Source organism: Panulirus ornatus, chromosome 3 (genome assembly GCF_036320965.1).
Source record: "Panulirus ornatus isolate Po-2019 chromosome 3, ASM3632096v1, whole genome shotgun sequence".
Taxonomy (NCBI): Eukaryota; Metazoa; Arthropoda; class Malacostraca; order Decapoda; family Palinuridae; genus Panulirus; species Panulirus ornatus.
The window spans coordinates 61,789,413-61,806,065 of NC_092226.1; the positions used below are offsets into that span (position 1 = coordinate 61,789,413).

At 42.6% G+C, this 16,653-nt stretch overlaps 1 protein-coding gene across 1 annotated transcript in view; it reads left to right on the plus strand.

Annotated features, from left to right (window-relative positions):
- Positions 1-16,653, plus strand: part of LOC139759550 (QRFP-like peptide receptor) — an 84,866-nt gene that overhangs the window by 52,163 nt on the left and 16,050 nt on the right. The window contains exons 3-8 of the mRNA XM_071681815.1: positions 1,459-1,690; positions 1,908-2,095; positions 3,790-3,873; positions 8,837-9,013; positions 11,641-11,736; positions 15,105-15,252. Of these exons, the coding sequence (XP_071537916.1) occupies positions 1,459-1,690; positions 1,908-2,095; positions 3,790-3,873; positions 8,837-9,013; positions 11,641-11,736; positions 15,105-15,252 (925 nt within the window). The remainder of the gene's footprint in view (positions 1-1,458; positions 1,691-1,907; positions 2,096-3,789; positions 3,874-8,836; positions 9,014-11,640; positions 11,737-15,104; positions 15,253-16,653) is intronic.

Genomic DNA, 16,653 nt, shown 5'->3' on the forward strand with positions numbered 1-16,653 from the left:
ACCCACCAGGTGGTGTTGGTGGGCCTGACTACTAACCCACCACTCCTCCAACCCACCAGGTGGTGTTGATGGGCCTGACTACTAACCCACCAGGTGGTGTTGTTGGGCCTGACTACTAACCCACACTCCTCCACCACCAGGTGGTGTTGATGGGCCTGACTACTAACCCACCAGGTGGTGTTGATGGGCCTGACTACTAACCCACCACTCCTCCAACCCACCAGGTGGTGTTGGTGGGCCTGACTACTAACCCTCCACTCCTCCAACCCACCAGGTGGTGTTGATGGGCCTGACTACTAACCCACCAGGTGGTGTTGGTGGGCCTGACTACTAACCCACCACTCCTCCAACCCACCAGGTGGTGTTGATGGGCCTGACTACTAACCCATCACTCCTCCAACCCACCAGGTGGTGTTGATGGGTCTGACTACTAACCCACCACTCCTCCAACCCACCAGGTGGTGTTGGTGGGCCTGACTACTAACCCACCACTCCTCCAACCCACCAGGTGGTGTTGATGGGTCTGACTACTAACCCACCACTCCTCCAACCCACCAGGTGGTGTTGATGGGCCTGACTACTAACCCACCACTCCTCCAACCCACCAGGCGGTGTTGGTGGGTCTGACTACTAACCCACCACTCCTCCAACCCACCAGGTGGTGTTGATGGGCCTGACTACTAACCCACCACTCCTCCAACCCACCAGGTGGTGTTGGTGGGTCTGACTACTAACCCACCACTCCTCCAACCCACCAGGTGGTGTTGATGGGCCTGACTACTAACCCACCACTCCTCCAACCCACCAGGTGGTGTTGATGGGTCTGACTACTAACCCACCACTCCTCCAACCCACCAGGTGGTGTTGATGGGCCTGACTACTAACCCACCAGGTGGTGTTGGTGGGCCTGACTACTAACCCACCACTCCTCCAACCCACCAGGTGGTGTTGGTGGGCCTGACTACTAACCCACCACTCCTCCACCCACCAGGTGGTGTTGGTGGGCCTGACTACTAACCCACCACTCCTCCAACCCACCAGGTGGTGTTGATGGGCCTGACTACTAACCCACCAGGTGGTGTTGGTGGGCCTGACTACTAACCCACCACTCCTCCAACCCACCAGGCAGTGTTGATGGGCCTGACTACTAACCCACCTGGTGGTGTTGGTGGGCCTGACTACTAACCCACCAGGTGGTGTTGGTGGGCCTGACTACTAACCCACCACTCCTCCAACCCACCAGGTGGTGTTGGTGGGTCTGACTACTAACCCACCACTCCTCCAACCCACCAGGTGGTGTTGGTGAGTGTGGTATTCGTCCACCAGGTGGTGTTGATGAGTGTGGTATTCGTCCACCAGGTGGTGTTGATGAGTGTGGTATTCGTCCACCAGGTGGTGTTGATGAGTGTGGTATTCGTCCACCAGGTGGTGTTGATGAGTGTGGTATTCGTCCACCAGGTGGTGTTGATGAGTGTGGTATTCGTGGTGTCGGTGTGTGGCAACGTGGTGGTCATCGTGGTTGTGTACTTCAACAACTTCCTCCGCTCCACCGTCAACTACTACCTGGTCAACCTGGCGGTGGCCGACCTACTCATCACCGTCTTCTGCTGGCCCACCATCGTCAACCGCATCACCTCGCCCCTCTACCTGCTGGGCCGTCCCCTCTGCAGGATCAGCGTCCTCACACAAGGTAAAAAAAAAGGGCGAAGGAGAAGCCCGTAGACGGCAAGACTGGTGCCATGGTTCGTCTGGGACCTGGTTGTTCAGCTGAGCTCCATGGGAGACTAATGTATATTTACGATTATGTCTTGGGTAATGTGGGAGGTGGGGTAAATGTCCGTAGACTGTACGTACGTGATAACCATGAGGCTTCTGTGGGCGTCCGTGCTGACCGTGTCTCCTGGTAGGGATGTGCGTGACCGTGTCCGTGCTGACGCTGGCGACGGTGGCGTGCGACAGGGTGTACGCGGTCCTCCTGCCCATCCAGGCTCGCAGCAAGTCGTCCAGACCCTTGACGCTCATAGTCGTCCTGTGGGTCGTCTCCTTCGCCGTCGCCTTCCCTTCCTTCTACGTGAGGGACACACGAGTCTTCCAGGTAAGATCAAGATATCAGCTACACTCACATCATCATCTGAGTTGAATGCATATACTGATCTATGCTTTCAATATCTAATCTTTTACGTATTTTTACAATATATATATATATATATATATATATATATATATATATATATATATATATATATATATATATATATTTTTTTTTTTTTTTTTTTTTTTTTTTTTTATACTTTGTCGCTGTCTCCCGCGTTTGCGAGGTAGCGCAAGGAAACAGACGAAAGAAATGCCCCCCCCCCCCACACACATGTACATACACACGTCCACACACGCAAATATACATACCTACACAGCTTTCCATGGTTTACCCCAGACGCTTCACATGCCTTGATTCAATCCACTGACAGCACGTCAACCCCTGTATACCACATCGCTCCAATTCACTCTATTCCTTGCCCTCCTTTCACCCTCCTGCATGTTCAGGCCCCGATCACACAAAATCTTTTTCACTCCATCTTTCCACCTCCAATTTGGTCTCCCTCTTCTCCTCGTTCCCTCCACCTCCGACACATATATCCTCTTGGTCAATCTTTCCTCACTCATTCTCTCCATGTGCCCAAACCATTTCAAAACTCCCTCTTCTGCTCTCTCAACCACGCTCTTTTTATTTCCACACATCTCTCTTACCCTTACGTTACTTACTCGATCAAACCACCTCACACCACACATTGTCCTCAAACATCTCATTTCCAGCACATCCATCCTCCTGCGCACAACTCTATCCATAGCCCACGCCTCGCAACCATACAGCATTGTTGGAACCACTATTCCTTCAAACATACCCATTTTTGCTTTCCGAGATAATGTTCTCGACTTCCACACATTTTTCAAGGCTCCCAAAATTTTCGCCCCCTCCCCCACCCTATGATCCACTTCCGCTTCCATGGTTCCATCCGCTGACAGATCCACTCCCAGATATCTAAAACACTTCACTTCCTCCAGTTTTTCTCCATTCAAACTCACCTCCCAATTTATATATTTATATATATATATATATATATATATATATATATATATATATATATATATATATATATATATATATATATATATATTGGAAAGGATCACAATTTTGCGCGTGATCAAGATATTCCTATGAGACCAAGGGGAAAATGAAACACGATAAGTTCATAAGTGCACTTTCGTGTAATAATCACATCATCAGGGGAGACACAAGAGAGAAATATAAGTCAGTTGATATACATCGAAGAGACGAAGCTAGGACGCCATTTGGGGGAGGAGGGTGCCATTTCATGTGTGGCAAGGTGGCGACGGGAATGGATGGGGGCGGCAGTGTATGAGTGCGTACGTTTGTATATATGTCTATGTATGTATATGTTGAAATGTATAGGTATGTATATGTGCGTGTGTGGACGTGTATATATATACATATGCATGTGGGTGGGTTGAGCCATTCTTTCGTCTGTTTCCTTGCGCTTCTTCGCTAACGCGGGAGACAGCGACAAAGTATAACAAATAGAAATAAATAAAAAAAAGAAATATATATATATATATATATATATATATATATATATATATATATATATATATATATATATGACCCTTCAACACAGCGGAACAAGCCTCGAGTATAACGAATTGAGGTCAAAAATCTATCGTACGTATAATCTGTCTTCCCTGCTTCTTCCTTTGGGTGCGTTGACGACCCAGTGGTATGATCTCCGGGAGGAGACGTGCATGGACCTCCTCTGTAGTCGAACGGCCAACGTCGTCTTCACCTACTACCGCATCCTGGTGAGCCAAGACGAAAGGTCGTCTCTGCATTTGGCATTTGTTAGTATATGTATATGTAGAATATTAAGATAAGGTTAATATTCCTTTGACCATTATATGTATATTTTTCGCATGATACCTTTTCAATATATATATATATATATATATATATATATATATATATATATATATATATATATATATATATATATATATATATATATATATATATATATATATATATATATATATATATATATAAGAGAGTTGGGGTGAGAGAGTATCATTAAATTTTAGGGAGAATAAAAAGATGTTCTGGAAGGAGGTAAATAAAGTGCGTAAGACAAGGGAACAAATGGGAACTTCAGTGAAGGGGGCAAAAAGGGAGGTGATAACAAATAGTGGTGATGTGAGAAGGAGATGGAGTGAGTATTTTGAAGGTTTGTTGAATGTGTTTGATGATAGAGTGGCAGATATAGGGTGTTTTGGTCGAGGTGGTGTGCAAAGTGAGAGGGTTAGGGAAAATGATTTGGTAAACAGAGAAGAGGTAGTAAACGCTTTGCGGAAGATGAAAGCCGGCAAGGTAGCAGGTTTGGATGGTATTGCAGTGGAATTTATTAAAAAAGGGGGTGACTGTATTGTTGACTGGTTGGTAAGGTTATTTAATGTATGTATGACTCATGGTGAGGTGCCTGAGGATTGGCGGAATACGTGCATAGTGCCATTGTACAAAGGCAAAGGGGATAAGAGTGAGTGCTCAAATTACAGAGGTATAAGTTTGTTGAGTATTCCTGGTAAATTATATGGGAGGGTATTGATTGAGAGGGTGAAGGCATGTACAGAGCATCAGATTGGGGAAGAGCAGTGTGGTTTCAGAAGTGGTAGAGGATGTGTGGATCAGGTGTTTGCTTTGAAGAATGTATGTGAGAAATACTTAGAAAAGCAAATGAATTTGTATGTAGCATTTATGGATCTGGAGAAGGCATATGATAGAGTTGATGGAGATGCTCTGTGGAAGGTACTAAGAATATATGGTGTGGGAGGCAAGTTGTTAGAAGCAGTGAAAAGTTTTTATCGAGGATGCAAGGCATGTGTACGTGTAGGGAGAGAGGAAAGTGATTGGTTCTCAGTGAATGTAGGTTTGCAACAGGGGTGTGTGATGTCTCCATGGTTGTTTAATTTGTTTATGGATGGGGTTGTTAAGGAGGTGAATGCAAGAGTTTTGGAAAGAGGGGCAAGTATGAAGTCTGTTGTGAATGAGAGAGCTTGGGAAGTGAGTCAGTTGTTGTTCGCTGATGATACAGCGCTGGTGGCTGATTCATGTGAGAAACTGCAGAAGCTGGTGACTGAGTTTGGTAAAGTGTGTGAAAGAAGAAAGTTAAGAGTAAATGTGAATAAGAGCAAGGTAATTAGGTACAGTAGGGTTGAGGGTCAAGTCAATTGGGAGGTAAGTTTGAATGGAGAAAAACTGGAGGAAGTAAAGTGTTTTAGATATCTGGGAGTGGATCTGGCAGCGGATGGAACCATGGAAGCGGAAGTGGATCATAGGGTGGGGGAGGGGGCGAAAATCCTGGGAGCCTTCAAGAATGTGTGGAAGTCGAGAACATTATCTCGGAAAGCAAAAATGGGTATGTTTGAAGGAACAGTGGTTCCAACAATGTTGTATGGGTGCGAGGCGTGGGCTATAGATAGAGTTGTGCGCAGGAGGATGGATGTGCTGGAAATGAGATGTTTGAGGACAATATGTGGTGTGAGGTGGTTTGATCGAGTAACGTAATGGTAAGAGAGATGTGTGGAAATAAAAAGAGCGTGGTTGAGAGAGCAGAAGAGGGTGTTTTGAAATGGTTTGGGCACATGGAGAGAATGAGTGAGGAAAGATTGACCAAGAGGATATATGTGTCGGAGGTGGAGGGAACGAGAAGTGGGAGACCAAATTGGAGGTGGAAAGATGGAGTGAAAAATATTTTGTGTGATCGGGGCCTGAACATGCAGGAGAGTGAAAGGAGGGCAAGGAATAGAGTGAACTGGATCGATGTGGTTTACCGGGGTTGACGTGCTGTCAGTGGATTGAATCAGGGCATGTGAAGCGTCTGGGGTAAACCATGGAAAGCTGTGTAGGTATGTATATTTGCGTGTGTGGACGTATGTATATACATGTGTATGGGGGTGGGTTGGGCCATTTCTTTCGTCTGTTTCCTTGCACTACCTCGCAAACGCGGGAGACAGCGACAAAGTAAAAAAAAAAAAAAAATATTTATTTATATATATATATATATATATATATATATATATATATATATATATATATATATATATATATATATATATTTCTTTCTTTTTCTTTCAAACTATTCGCCATTTCCCGCATTAGCGAGGTAGCGTTAAGAACAGAGGACTGGGCCTTTGAGGGAATCCCCTCACCTGGCCCAATCCTCTGTTCCTTCTTTTGGAAAATAAAAAAAAAAAACAAGAGGGGAGGATTTCCAGCCCCCCCGCTCCCTCCCCTTTTAGTCGCCTTCTACGACACGCAGGGAATACGTGGGAAGTATTCTTTCTCCCCTATCCCCAGGGATAATATATATATATATATATATATATATATATATATATATATATATATATATATATATATATATATATATATATATATATATATATATATATAGTTGGGGTGAGAGAGTTTCATTAAATTTTAGGGAGAATAAAAAGATGTTCTGGAAGGAGGTAAATAAAGTGCGTAAGACAAGGGAGCAAATGGGAACTTCAGTGAAGGGCGCAAATGGGGAGGTGATAACAAGTAGTGGTGATGTGAGAAGGAGATGGAGTGAGTATTTTGAAGGTTTGTTGAATGTGTTTGATGATAGAGTGGCAGATATAGGGTGTTTTGGTCGAGGTGGTGTGCAAAGTGAGAGGGTTAGGGAAAATGATTTGGTAAACAGAGAAGAGGTAGTGAAAGTTTTGCGGAAGATGAAAGCCGGCAAGGCAGCAGGTTTGGATGGTATTGCAGTGGAATTTATTAAAAAAGGGGGTGACTGTATTGTTGACTGGTTGGTAAGGTTATTTAATGTATGTATGACTCATGGTGAGGTGCCTGAGGATTGGCGGAATGCGTGCATAGTGCCATTGTACAAAGGCAAAGGGGATAAGAGTGAGTGCTCAAATTACAGAGGTATAAGTTTGTTGAGTATTCCTGGTAAATTATATGGGAGGATATTGATTGAGAGGGTGAAGGCATGTACAGAGCATCAGATTGGGGAAGAGCAGTGTGGTTTCAGAAGTGGTAGAGGATGTGTGGATCAGGTGTTTGCTTTGAAGAATGTATGTGAGAAACACTTAGAAAAGCAAATGGATTTGTATGTAGCATTTATGGATCTGGAGAAGGCATATGATAGAGTTGATAGAGATGCTCTGTGGAAGGTATTAAGAATATATGGTGTGGGAGGAAAGTTGTTAGAAGCACTGAAAAGTTTTTATCGAGGATGTAAGGCATGTGTACGTGTAGGAAGAGAGGAAAGTGATTGGTTCTCAGTGAATGTAGGTTTGCGGCAGGGGTGTGTGATGTCTCCATGGTTGTTTAATTTGTTTATGGATGGGGTTGTTAGGGAGGTGAATGCAAGAGTTTTGGAAAGAGGGGCAAGTATGAAGTCTGTTGGGGATGAGAGAGCTTGGGAAGTGAGTCAGTTGTTGTTCGCTGATGATACAGCGCTGGTGGCTGATTCATGTGAGAAACTGCAGAAGCTGGTGACTGAGTTTGGTAAAGTGTGTGAAAGAAGAAAGTTAAGAGTAAATGTGAATAAGAGCAAGGTTATTAGGTACAGTAGGGTTGAGGGTCAATTCAATTGGGAGGTGAGTTTGAATGGAGAAAAACTGGAGGAAGTGAAGTGTTTTAGATTTCTGGGAGTGGATCTGGCAGCGGATGGAACCATGGAAGCGGAAGTGGATCATAGGGTGGGGGAGGGGGGCGAACATTTCTGGGGGCCTTGAAGAATGTGTGGAAGTCGAGAACATTATCTCGGAAAGCAAAAATGGGTATGTTTGAAGGAATAGTGGTTCCAACAATGTTGTATGGTTGCGAGGCGTGGGCTATGGATAGAGTTGTGCGCAGGAGGATGGATGTGCTGGAAATGAGATGTTTGAGGACAATGTGTGGTGTGAGGTGGTTTGATCGAGTGAGTAACGTAAGGGTAAGAGAGATGTGTGGAAATAAAAAGAGCGTGGTTGAGAGAGCAGAAGAGGGTGTTTTGAAGTGGTTTGGGCACATGGAGAGAATGAGTGAGGAAAGATTGACCAAGAGGATATATGTGTCGGAGGTGGAGGGAACGAGGAGAAGAGGGAGACCAAATTGGAGGTGGAAAGATGGAGTGAAAAAGATTTTGTGTGATCGGGGCCTGAACATGCAGGAAGGTGAAAGGAGGGCAAAGAATAGAGTGAATTGGAGCGATGTGGTATACCGGGGTTGACGTGCTGTCAGTGGATTGAATCAAGGCATGTGAAGTGTCTGGGGTAAACCATGGAAAGCTGTGTAGGTATGTATATTTGCGTGTGTGGACGTATGTATATACATGTGTATGGGGGGGGGGGGGTTGGGCCATTTCTTTCGTCTGTTTCCTTGCGCTACCTCGCAAACGCGGAAGACAGCGACAAAGTATAATAAAAAAAATGAAATATATATATGTTTGAAAGGATCACAATTTTGCGCGTGATCAAGATATACCTATGAGTCCACGGGGAAAATGAAACACGATAAGTTCCCAGGTGCACTTTCGTTTAATAATCACATCATCAGGGAAGACACAAGAGAGAAATAACATTCAGTTGATATACAACGAAGAGACGTAAGTTTCGTTGTATATATATATATATATATATATATATATATATATATATATATATATATATATATATACATATTCAGCTTATATTTTTATTATCCATCCTTAAAAGGCATTAGGTCGTTCTCTCTCAACCCCTGTACACTCTACAGCTGATGGCGACGCTGTTCTTCGTGCCTGGTGTGGTAATGCTGTTGGCGTACAGCGTCATCGTGTTCCGCCTCTGGTGTGTAAAGCGGCCGGCAGTGGGTGCTGGCGGAGGCGGTAGCCGAGCGGGAGTCACCAGGACCTCCAGTGCTCCAGCCCCTCACACTAGGGCTAAACGCAAGGTTACCCATACAGGCCAAATTTGTCTATATACTGTCTTAATACTGTGTGGATAAGGTCACCCCCACTGCCCTTATCATCTTCGTTGTGATAATACTTAAAGCCAAAGGTAACGTCCTTGGTGAATTTCTTAGAAATACGTTAGTATTTTTAGTATGAAAGGAAGAAAATACAACGTTCTTTTTTCCTCTTATTCAACATCGTTACTTTATAAGCAGCACAAAGTTAGTATTAATTTTGACTGTATTGTTGACTGGTTGGTAAGGTTATTTAATGTATGTATAACTCATGATGGAGGATTGGCGGAAGGCTTGCAAAGTGCCACTGTATAAAAGCAAAGGGGATAAAAGTGAGTGCTCAAATTACAGAGGTATAAGTTTGTTGAGTATACCTGGGAAATTATATGGGAGGGTATTGATTGAGAGGGTGAAGGCATGTACAGAGCATCAGATTGGGGAAGAGCAGTGTGGTTTCAGAAGCGGTAGAGGATGTGTGGATCAGGTGTTTGCTCTGAAGAATGTATGTGACAAATATTTAGAAAAGCAAATGGATTTTGTTTGTATCATTTATGGATCTGGAGAAGGTATATGATAGAGGTGATAGAGATGCTCTGTGGAAAGTATTAAGAATGTATGGTGTGGTAGTCAAGTTGTTAGAAGCAGTGAAAAGTTTTTATCGAGGATGTAAGGCATGTGTGCGAGTATGAAGAGAGGAAGGTGATTGGTTCTCAGTGAATGTTGGTTTGCGGCAGGGGTGCGTGATGTCTTGATGGTGGTTTAATTTGTTTATGGATGGGGTAGTTAGAGAGGTGAATGCAAGAGTTTTGGAAAGAGGGGCAAGTATGCAGTTTGTTGTGGATGAGAGAGCTTAGGGAGTGAGTTAGCTGTTGTTCGCTGATGATACACCGCTGGTGGCTGATTCGGGTGAGAAACTGCAGAAGCTGGTGACCAAATTTAGTAAAGTGTGTGAAAAAAGAAAGCTGAGAGTAAATGTGAATAAGAGCAAGGTTATTAGGTACAGTAGGATTGAGGGTCAAGTCAATTGGGAGGTAAGTGTGAATGGAGAAAAATTGGAGGAAGTGAAGTGTTTTAGATATCTGGGAGTTGATTTGGCAGCAGATGGAACGATGGAAGCGGAAGTGAATCATAGAGTGGGGGAGGGGGCGAAAGTTCAGGGAACGTTGGAAAATGTGTGGAAGTCGAGAACATAATCTTGGAAATCAAAAATGGGTATGTTTGAAGGAATAGTGGTTCCAACAATGTTATACGGTAGCGAGATGTGGGCTATAGATAGAGTTGTGCGGAGGAGGGTGGATGTGCTGGAAATGAGATGTTTGAGGACAATATGTGGTGTGAGGTGGTTTGATCGAGTAAGTAATGAAAGGGTAAGAGAGATGTGTGGTAATAAAAAGAGTGTGGTTGAGAGAGCAGAAGAGGGTGTATTGAAATGGTTTGGTCACATGGACAGAATGAGTGAGGAAAGATTGACAAAGAGGATATATGTGTCAGAGGTGGAGGAAACGAGGAGAAGTGGGAGACCAAATTGGAGGTGGAAAGAGTGAGTGAAAAAGATTTTGAGTGATCGGGGCCTGAACATGCAGGAGGGTAAAAGGCGTGCAAGGAATAGAGTGAATTGGAACGATGTGGTATACCGGGTCGACGTGCTGTCAATGAATTGAAGAGCAAGTGGTTTCAGTGCATTATACATGACAGCTAGAGACTGAGTGTGAACGAATGTGGCCTTTGTTGTCTTTTCCTAGCGCTACCTCGCGCACATGCGGGGGGAGGGGGTTGTCATTTCATGTGTGGCGGGGTGGCGACAGGAATGAATAAGGGCAGACAGTAGGAATTATGTACATGTTTATATATGTATATGTCTGTGTGTGTGTATATATATATATATATGTATGCGTTGAGATGTATAGGTATGAATATGTGCGTGTGTGGACTGGTATGTATATATATGTGTATGTGGGTGGGTTGGGCCATTCTTTCGTTTGTTTCCTTGCGCTTCCTCGCTAACGCGGGAGACAGCGACAAAGGATAATGAAAAATAATATATATATATATATATATATATATATATATATATATATATATATATATATATATATATTTATATATATTGTTGTTTGATAAGCTGTAGATATTAATTTTACCCGTTTTCTTTGCCACCTCCTGTTGTCATGCATTTTCCCCTCCCCTCTCCAACTCCGAAAAAAAGGTAAAGAAAAAAATGTAATTTTTGGTTTTCATTTTTTTTCTCTCTGAATTTCCTGAGTTACTCGCCAATTCAACGATCCCAAATTCATTAGTTTGGGTAAGAAATAAATGACATGTCACCTGTCCTTTGGGTAAGTTATGGTTCTTCTTTAACAAAATAATTTGGATCCTGCAATGGTCGCCACCAGAAAATTAACACCAGCAGAAAACTGACACCGACAGCAAGTTGTATATCATTTTCAGTGAGAAAAATGAATAATTTTTCCAGGGAAGCAAAAACTATCTTTTCCTACATGACGCTAAATATCAGAAAAGGATTTCTTATCTAAAATTTATCTATTCTCAGTTGTAATTTTTTTTTTCTGATTTTAGAAATTATAGATCTTAAAGATTTCTGTTTTTAACAGATTGTGAAGATGACTGCGATGGTGTTATTAGCCTTCACAACCTGCTGGTCTCCCCTGCATGGATTGGTTATGTACGACCTCATCGTGGACTACCCGGTAACTGACTTTCTGGACTATCCTTTATATAAAGAATAAAAAGATGTTCTGGAAGGAGGTAAATAAAGTGCGTAAGACAAGGGAGCAAATGGGAACTTCAGTGAAGGGCGCAAATGGGGAGGTGATAACAAGTAGTGGTGATGTGAGAAGGAGATGGAGTGAGTATTTCGAAGGTTTGTTGAATGTGTTTGATGATAGAGTGGCAGATATAGGGTGTTTTGGTCGAGGTGGTGTGTAAAGTGCGAGGGTTAGGGAAAATGAGTTGGTAAACAGAGAAGAGGTAGTAAAAGCTTTGCGGAAGATGAAAGCCGGCAAGGCAGCAGGTTTGGATGGTATTGCAGTGGAATTTATTAAAAAAGTGGGTGACTGTATTGTTGACTGGTTGGTAAGGTTATTTAATGTATGTATGACTCATGGTGAGGTGCCTGAGGATTGGCGGAATGCGTGCATAGTGCCATTGTACAAAGGCAAAGGGGATAAGAGTGAGTGCTCAAATTACAGAGGTATAAGTTTGTTGAGTATTCCTGGCAAATTATATGGGAGGGTATTGATTGAGAGGGTGAAGGCATGTACAGAGCATCAGATTGGGGAAGAGCAGTGTGGTTTCAGAAGTGGTAGAGGATGTGTGGATCAGCTGTTTGCTTTGAAGAATGTATGTGAGAAATACTTAGAAAAGCAAATGGATTTGTATGTAGCATTTATGGATCTGGAGAAGGCATATGATAGAGTTGATAGAGATGCTCTGTGGAAGGTATTAAGAATATATGGTGTGGGAGGCAAGTTGTTAGAAGCAGTGAAAAGTTTTTATGGAGGATGTAAGGCATGTGTACGTATAGGAAGAGAGGAAAGTGATTGGTTCTCAGTGAATGTAGGTTTGCGGCAGGGGTGTGTGATGTCTCCATGGTTGTTTAATTTGTTTATGGATGGGGTTGTTAGGGAAGTGAATGCAAGAGTTTTGGAAAGAGGGGCAAGTATGAAGTCTGTTGGGGATGAGAGAGCTTGGGAAGTGAGTCAGTTGTTGTTCGCTGATGATACAGCGCTGGTGGCTGATTCATGTGAGAAACTGCAGAAGCTGGTGACTGAGTTTGGTAAAGTGTGTGAAAGAAGAAAGTTAAGAGTAAATGTGAATAAGAGCAAGGTTATTAGGTACAGTAGGGTTGAGGGTCAATTCAATTGGGAGGTGAGTTTGAATGGAGAAAAACTGGAGGAAGTGAAGTGTTTTAGATTTCTGGGAGTGGATCTGGCAGCGGATGGAACCATGGAAGCGGAAGTGGATCATAGGGTGGGGGAGGGGGCGAACATTCTGGGAGCCTTGAAGAATGTGTGGAAGTCGAGAACATTATCTCGGAAAGCAAAAATGGGTATGTTTGAAGGAATAGTGGTTCCAACAATGTTGTATGGTTGCGAGGCGTGGACTATGGATAGAGTTGTGCGCAGGAGGATGGATGTGCTGGAAATGAGATGTTTGAGGACAATGTGTGGTGTGAGGTGGTTTGATCGAGTAAGTAACGTAAGGGTAAGAGAGATGTGTGGAAATAAAAAGAGCGTGGTTGAGAGAGCAGAAGAGGGTGTTTTGAAATGGTTTGGTCACATGGAGAGAATGAGTGAGGAAAGATTGACCAAGAGGATATATGTGTCGGAGGTGGAGGGAACGAGGAGAAGAGGGAGACCAAATTGGCGGTGGAAAGATGGAGTGAAAAAGATTTTGTGTGATCGGGGCCTGAACATGCAGGAGGGTGAAAGGAGGGCAAAGAATAGAGTGAATTGGAGCGATGTGGTATACCGGGGTTGACGTGCTGTCAGTGGATTGAATCAAGGCATGTGTATGGGGGTGGGTTGGGCCATTTCTTTCGTCTGTTTCCTTGCGCTACCTCGCAAACGCGGGAGACAGCGACAAAAAAAAAAATATATATATATATATATATATATATATATATATATATATATATATATATATATATATATATATATATTCCCATGAGTCCACGGGGAACATGATACACGATAAGTTCCCAGGGACACTTTTGTGTAATAATCACATCATCAGGGGAGACACAAGAGAGAAATAAGTCATTTGACATACATCGAAGAGACGAAGCTAGGACGCTTTTTATTTCTCTCTTGTGTCTCCCCTGATGATGTGATTATTACACGAAAGTGCACTTGGGAACTTATCATGTTTCATTTTCCCCGTGGACTCATAGGAATATCTCGGTCACGCGCAAAATTATGATCCTTTCCAATGCATATATATATATATATATATATATATATATATATATATAGGCTACATTTACAACCATTTGATTGACTGATATGTGGTGCACCAGCAAGTACACGTACATCATAGAATACGATCTTGTGGTGGACTACGCGGTAGATAGGCCACATGTATGACCTCTTGTGTGAGCAAACCAGATGATAGGAAGCAAGTACGACCTTTTAAATGAACTCTCTTGTAGGTAGGCTAAATGGACGACCTTAGATTAGATTGCAATACAGGTAAGCTACGTATATGACCACTTTGTCGCCTACCTGGAAGGCAGGCTCCACGTATGACCTTATAGTGGACAATCCGGTCGCCGGAAATATACGACCCTCTCTAATGTACTAGTACCCATAGCCACGACCTCATGATGATGAATATCTAGGGATCCTGTCTAAGTAACATCAAGATATTCATCTGAAAAAAGAAAATCATCTTGTACCTTGACCAGTGGCATGCGATCTAATATCATTAATGATGAAATGTCTTTTATTCATTATACCCAATTTCATATACCGAAAGATATAAGATCTAGTAATAAACAGTATTATTCTTGCTCAATATCATCTACAGTAAAATGTCTTTTATATATCTCATCCATTTTCTATTATTAAAGGATATGAAAGTTGTTGACAGATGCATAGTAATATATTTGTTTGGATGCATTAACCCAACTTATATGAGACTTCGAAGCGGTTTTGTTCTGTATCTGCTCCTCCACACTGAGGTTTATCATAATCAAAGTCTACATTACTACGAATTCTTCACAAAGACAGTTCATAAATCATTCGTTTTCTACCAGTATGAAGTAATTTCAAGACTCTTTAAGGAAAAACAATCTTTTCCTTTTATCAGTGAATCTACCTCACCTTTGCGTATATGTCCTGCACAGAGAGGGAGTCTTACAATCATGGAATCCCATCTCTTGTGTGTGTGTGTGTGTGTGTGTGTGTGTGTGTGTGTGTGTGTGTGTGTGTGTGTGTGTGTGTGTGTGTGTGTTTCGTACTCTGAGAGAAAGTTCATTCCAATTTTCGAACTCAGTTCAAATCAGTTTCTCCCTCGCATGCTGGAAGGTGGAGTTAACCACTGGTGTGTTTTCCAGCTGCCGTTGTGGTTCGACCGCTCCCTCTTCTGGGCTTACTTCCTCGGCTACTGCAACTCAGCGCTCAACCCTCTGCTGTACGGCGGCTTCAGCGACAACTTCCGCCTCGGGTTCAGGAACATGTGTCGCTCGTTCCGGAGATCCTCAGGTGATGTGAATCTCTCTCTCCCTTAACCACTACCGCTGTAAACCCCAGGGACGATGACCCTTGAAGCAGTGAAGCGTGTGATCCCACTTCATGAAGCATGTGAACCTGTTTCATGAATCATTTGAATCTGCTTTATGAATTATTAGAGTCTACTCCATGCAGCTTGTTCACTTGTTTTATTAGGAAGGTGAATCTGCTTCATGGGCATGTAAAACTGCTTCATGAATCATATGTAGACCTGCTTCATGAAGCGTATAAACCTGCTTCACTCACGTTTGAAACGAAGCTGCTTTTTTCAATTTCCATTTAATAAAAACAAACAAGGAGCTACTAACAACCTGTTTGTAAGCTTCACTCACGTTTGAAACGAAGCTGCTTTTTTCAATTTACATTTAATAAAAACAAACAAGGAGCTACTAACAACCTGTTTGTAAGCTTCACTCACGTTTGAAACGAAGCTGCTTTTTTCAATTTACATTTAATAAAAAACAAACAAGGAGCTACTAACAACCTGTTTGTAAGACTAGAACCCATACTAACACACTAAAGATTTTCGATAGTTTATCCTGCCTGTTTATAACCCAAAGGTATCTGGGTTAGGAAGCTCCTTAACGCTTGAACTGCACGGGAGAGCTATGTGGTGTTGCCATCTGATGGTTACGTCTGGTTTACGGAAGCGTCATGTGTCTCTCTCTCTCTCTCTCTCTCTCTCTCTCTCTCTCTCTCTCTCTCTCTCTCTCTCTCTCTCTCTCTCTCTCTCTCTCTCTCTCAGTCCAGATCACCTCGACTGGACTTTGGGACTGGTGTGGTCTGTGTATCCATGTAATTCTCTTACTTTACTGAAACGGACATCCCTTGAGTACCATGAACATTAAACCAAACCGTGTCTGTACACCCATTCGTCCGCCAGTGATATCAGACATTGTACTGATACAGATGAGAACATAATGGACGCACCATCACATTAACTCCTGCCATTGTTAAAGAAAAATATTAATCAGGAAACGATTAATCTTCTGGCTCTCTCTATCACGTACCTCTTGTGCATTTGATTATCATATATTTTTTCTTTATCTTATTCTTTGGAAAATATACAGACCTTATGAATCATGTCAACATCCAAACACATCACAAATGTACTTTACAATTACCGATGTTTCCGTATTATTTGAATTTTGATATATATATATATATATATATATATATATATATATATATATATATATATATATATATATATATATTGGTCTGATGATCATCTTCTGTACCATAAATTCACAATATTTTCTTGCGTGTGTGTGTGTGTGTGTGTGTGTGTCCTGCTTTTTATACAGTGCTAAACTTGTTTGCGTCACAGTAAACATCCTCACGTCACAGTGAAATATGCTAGCGTCACTGTGC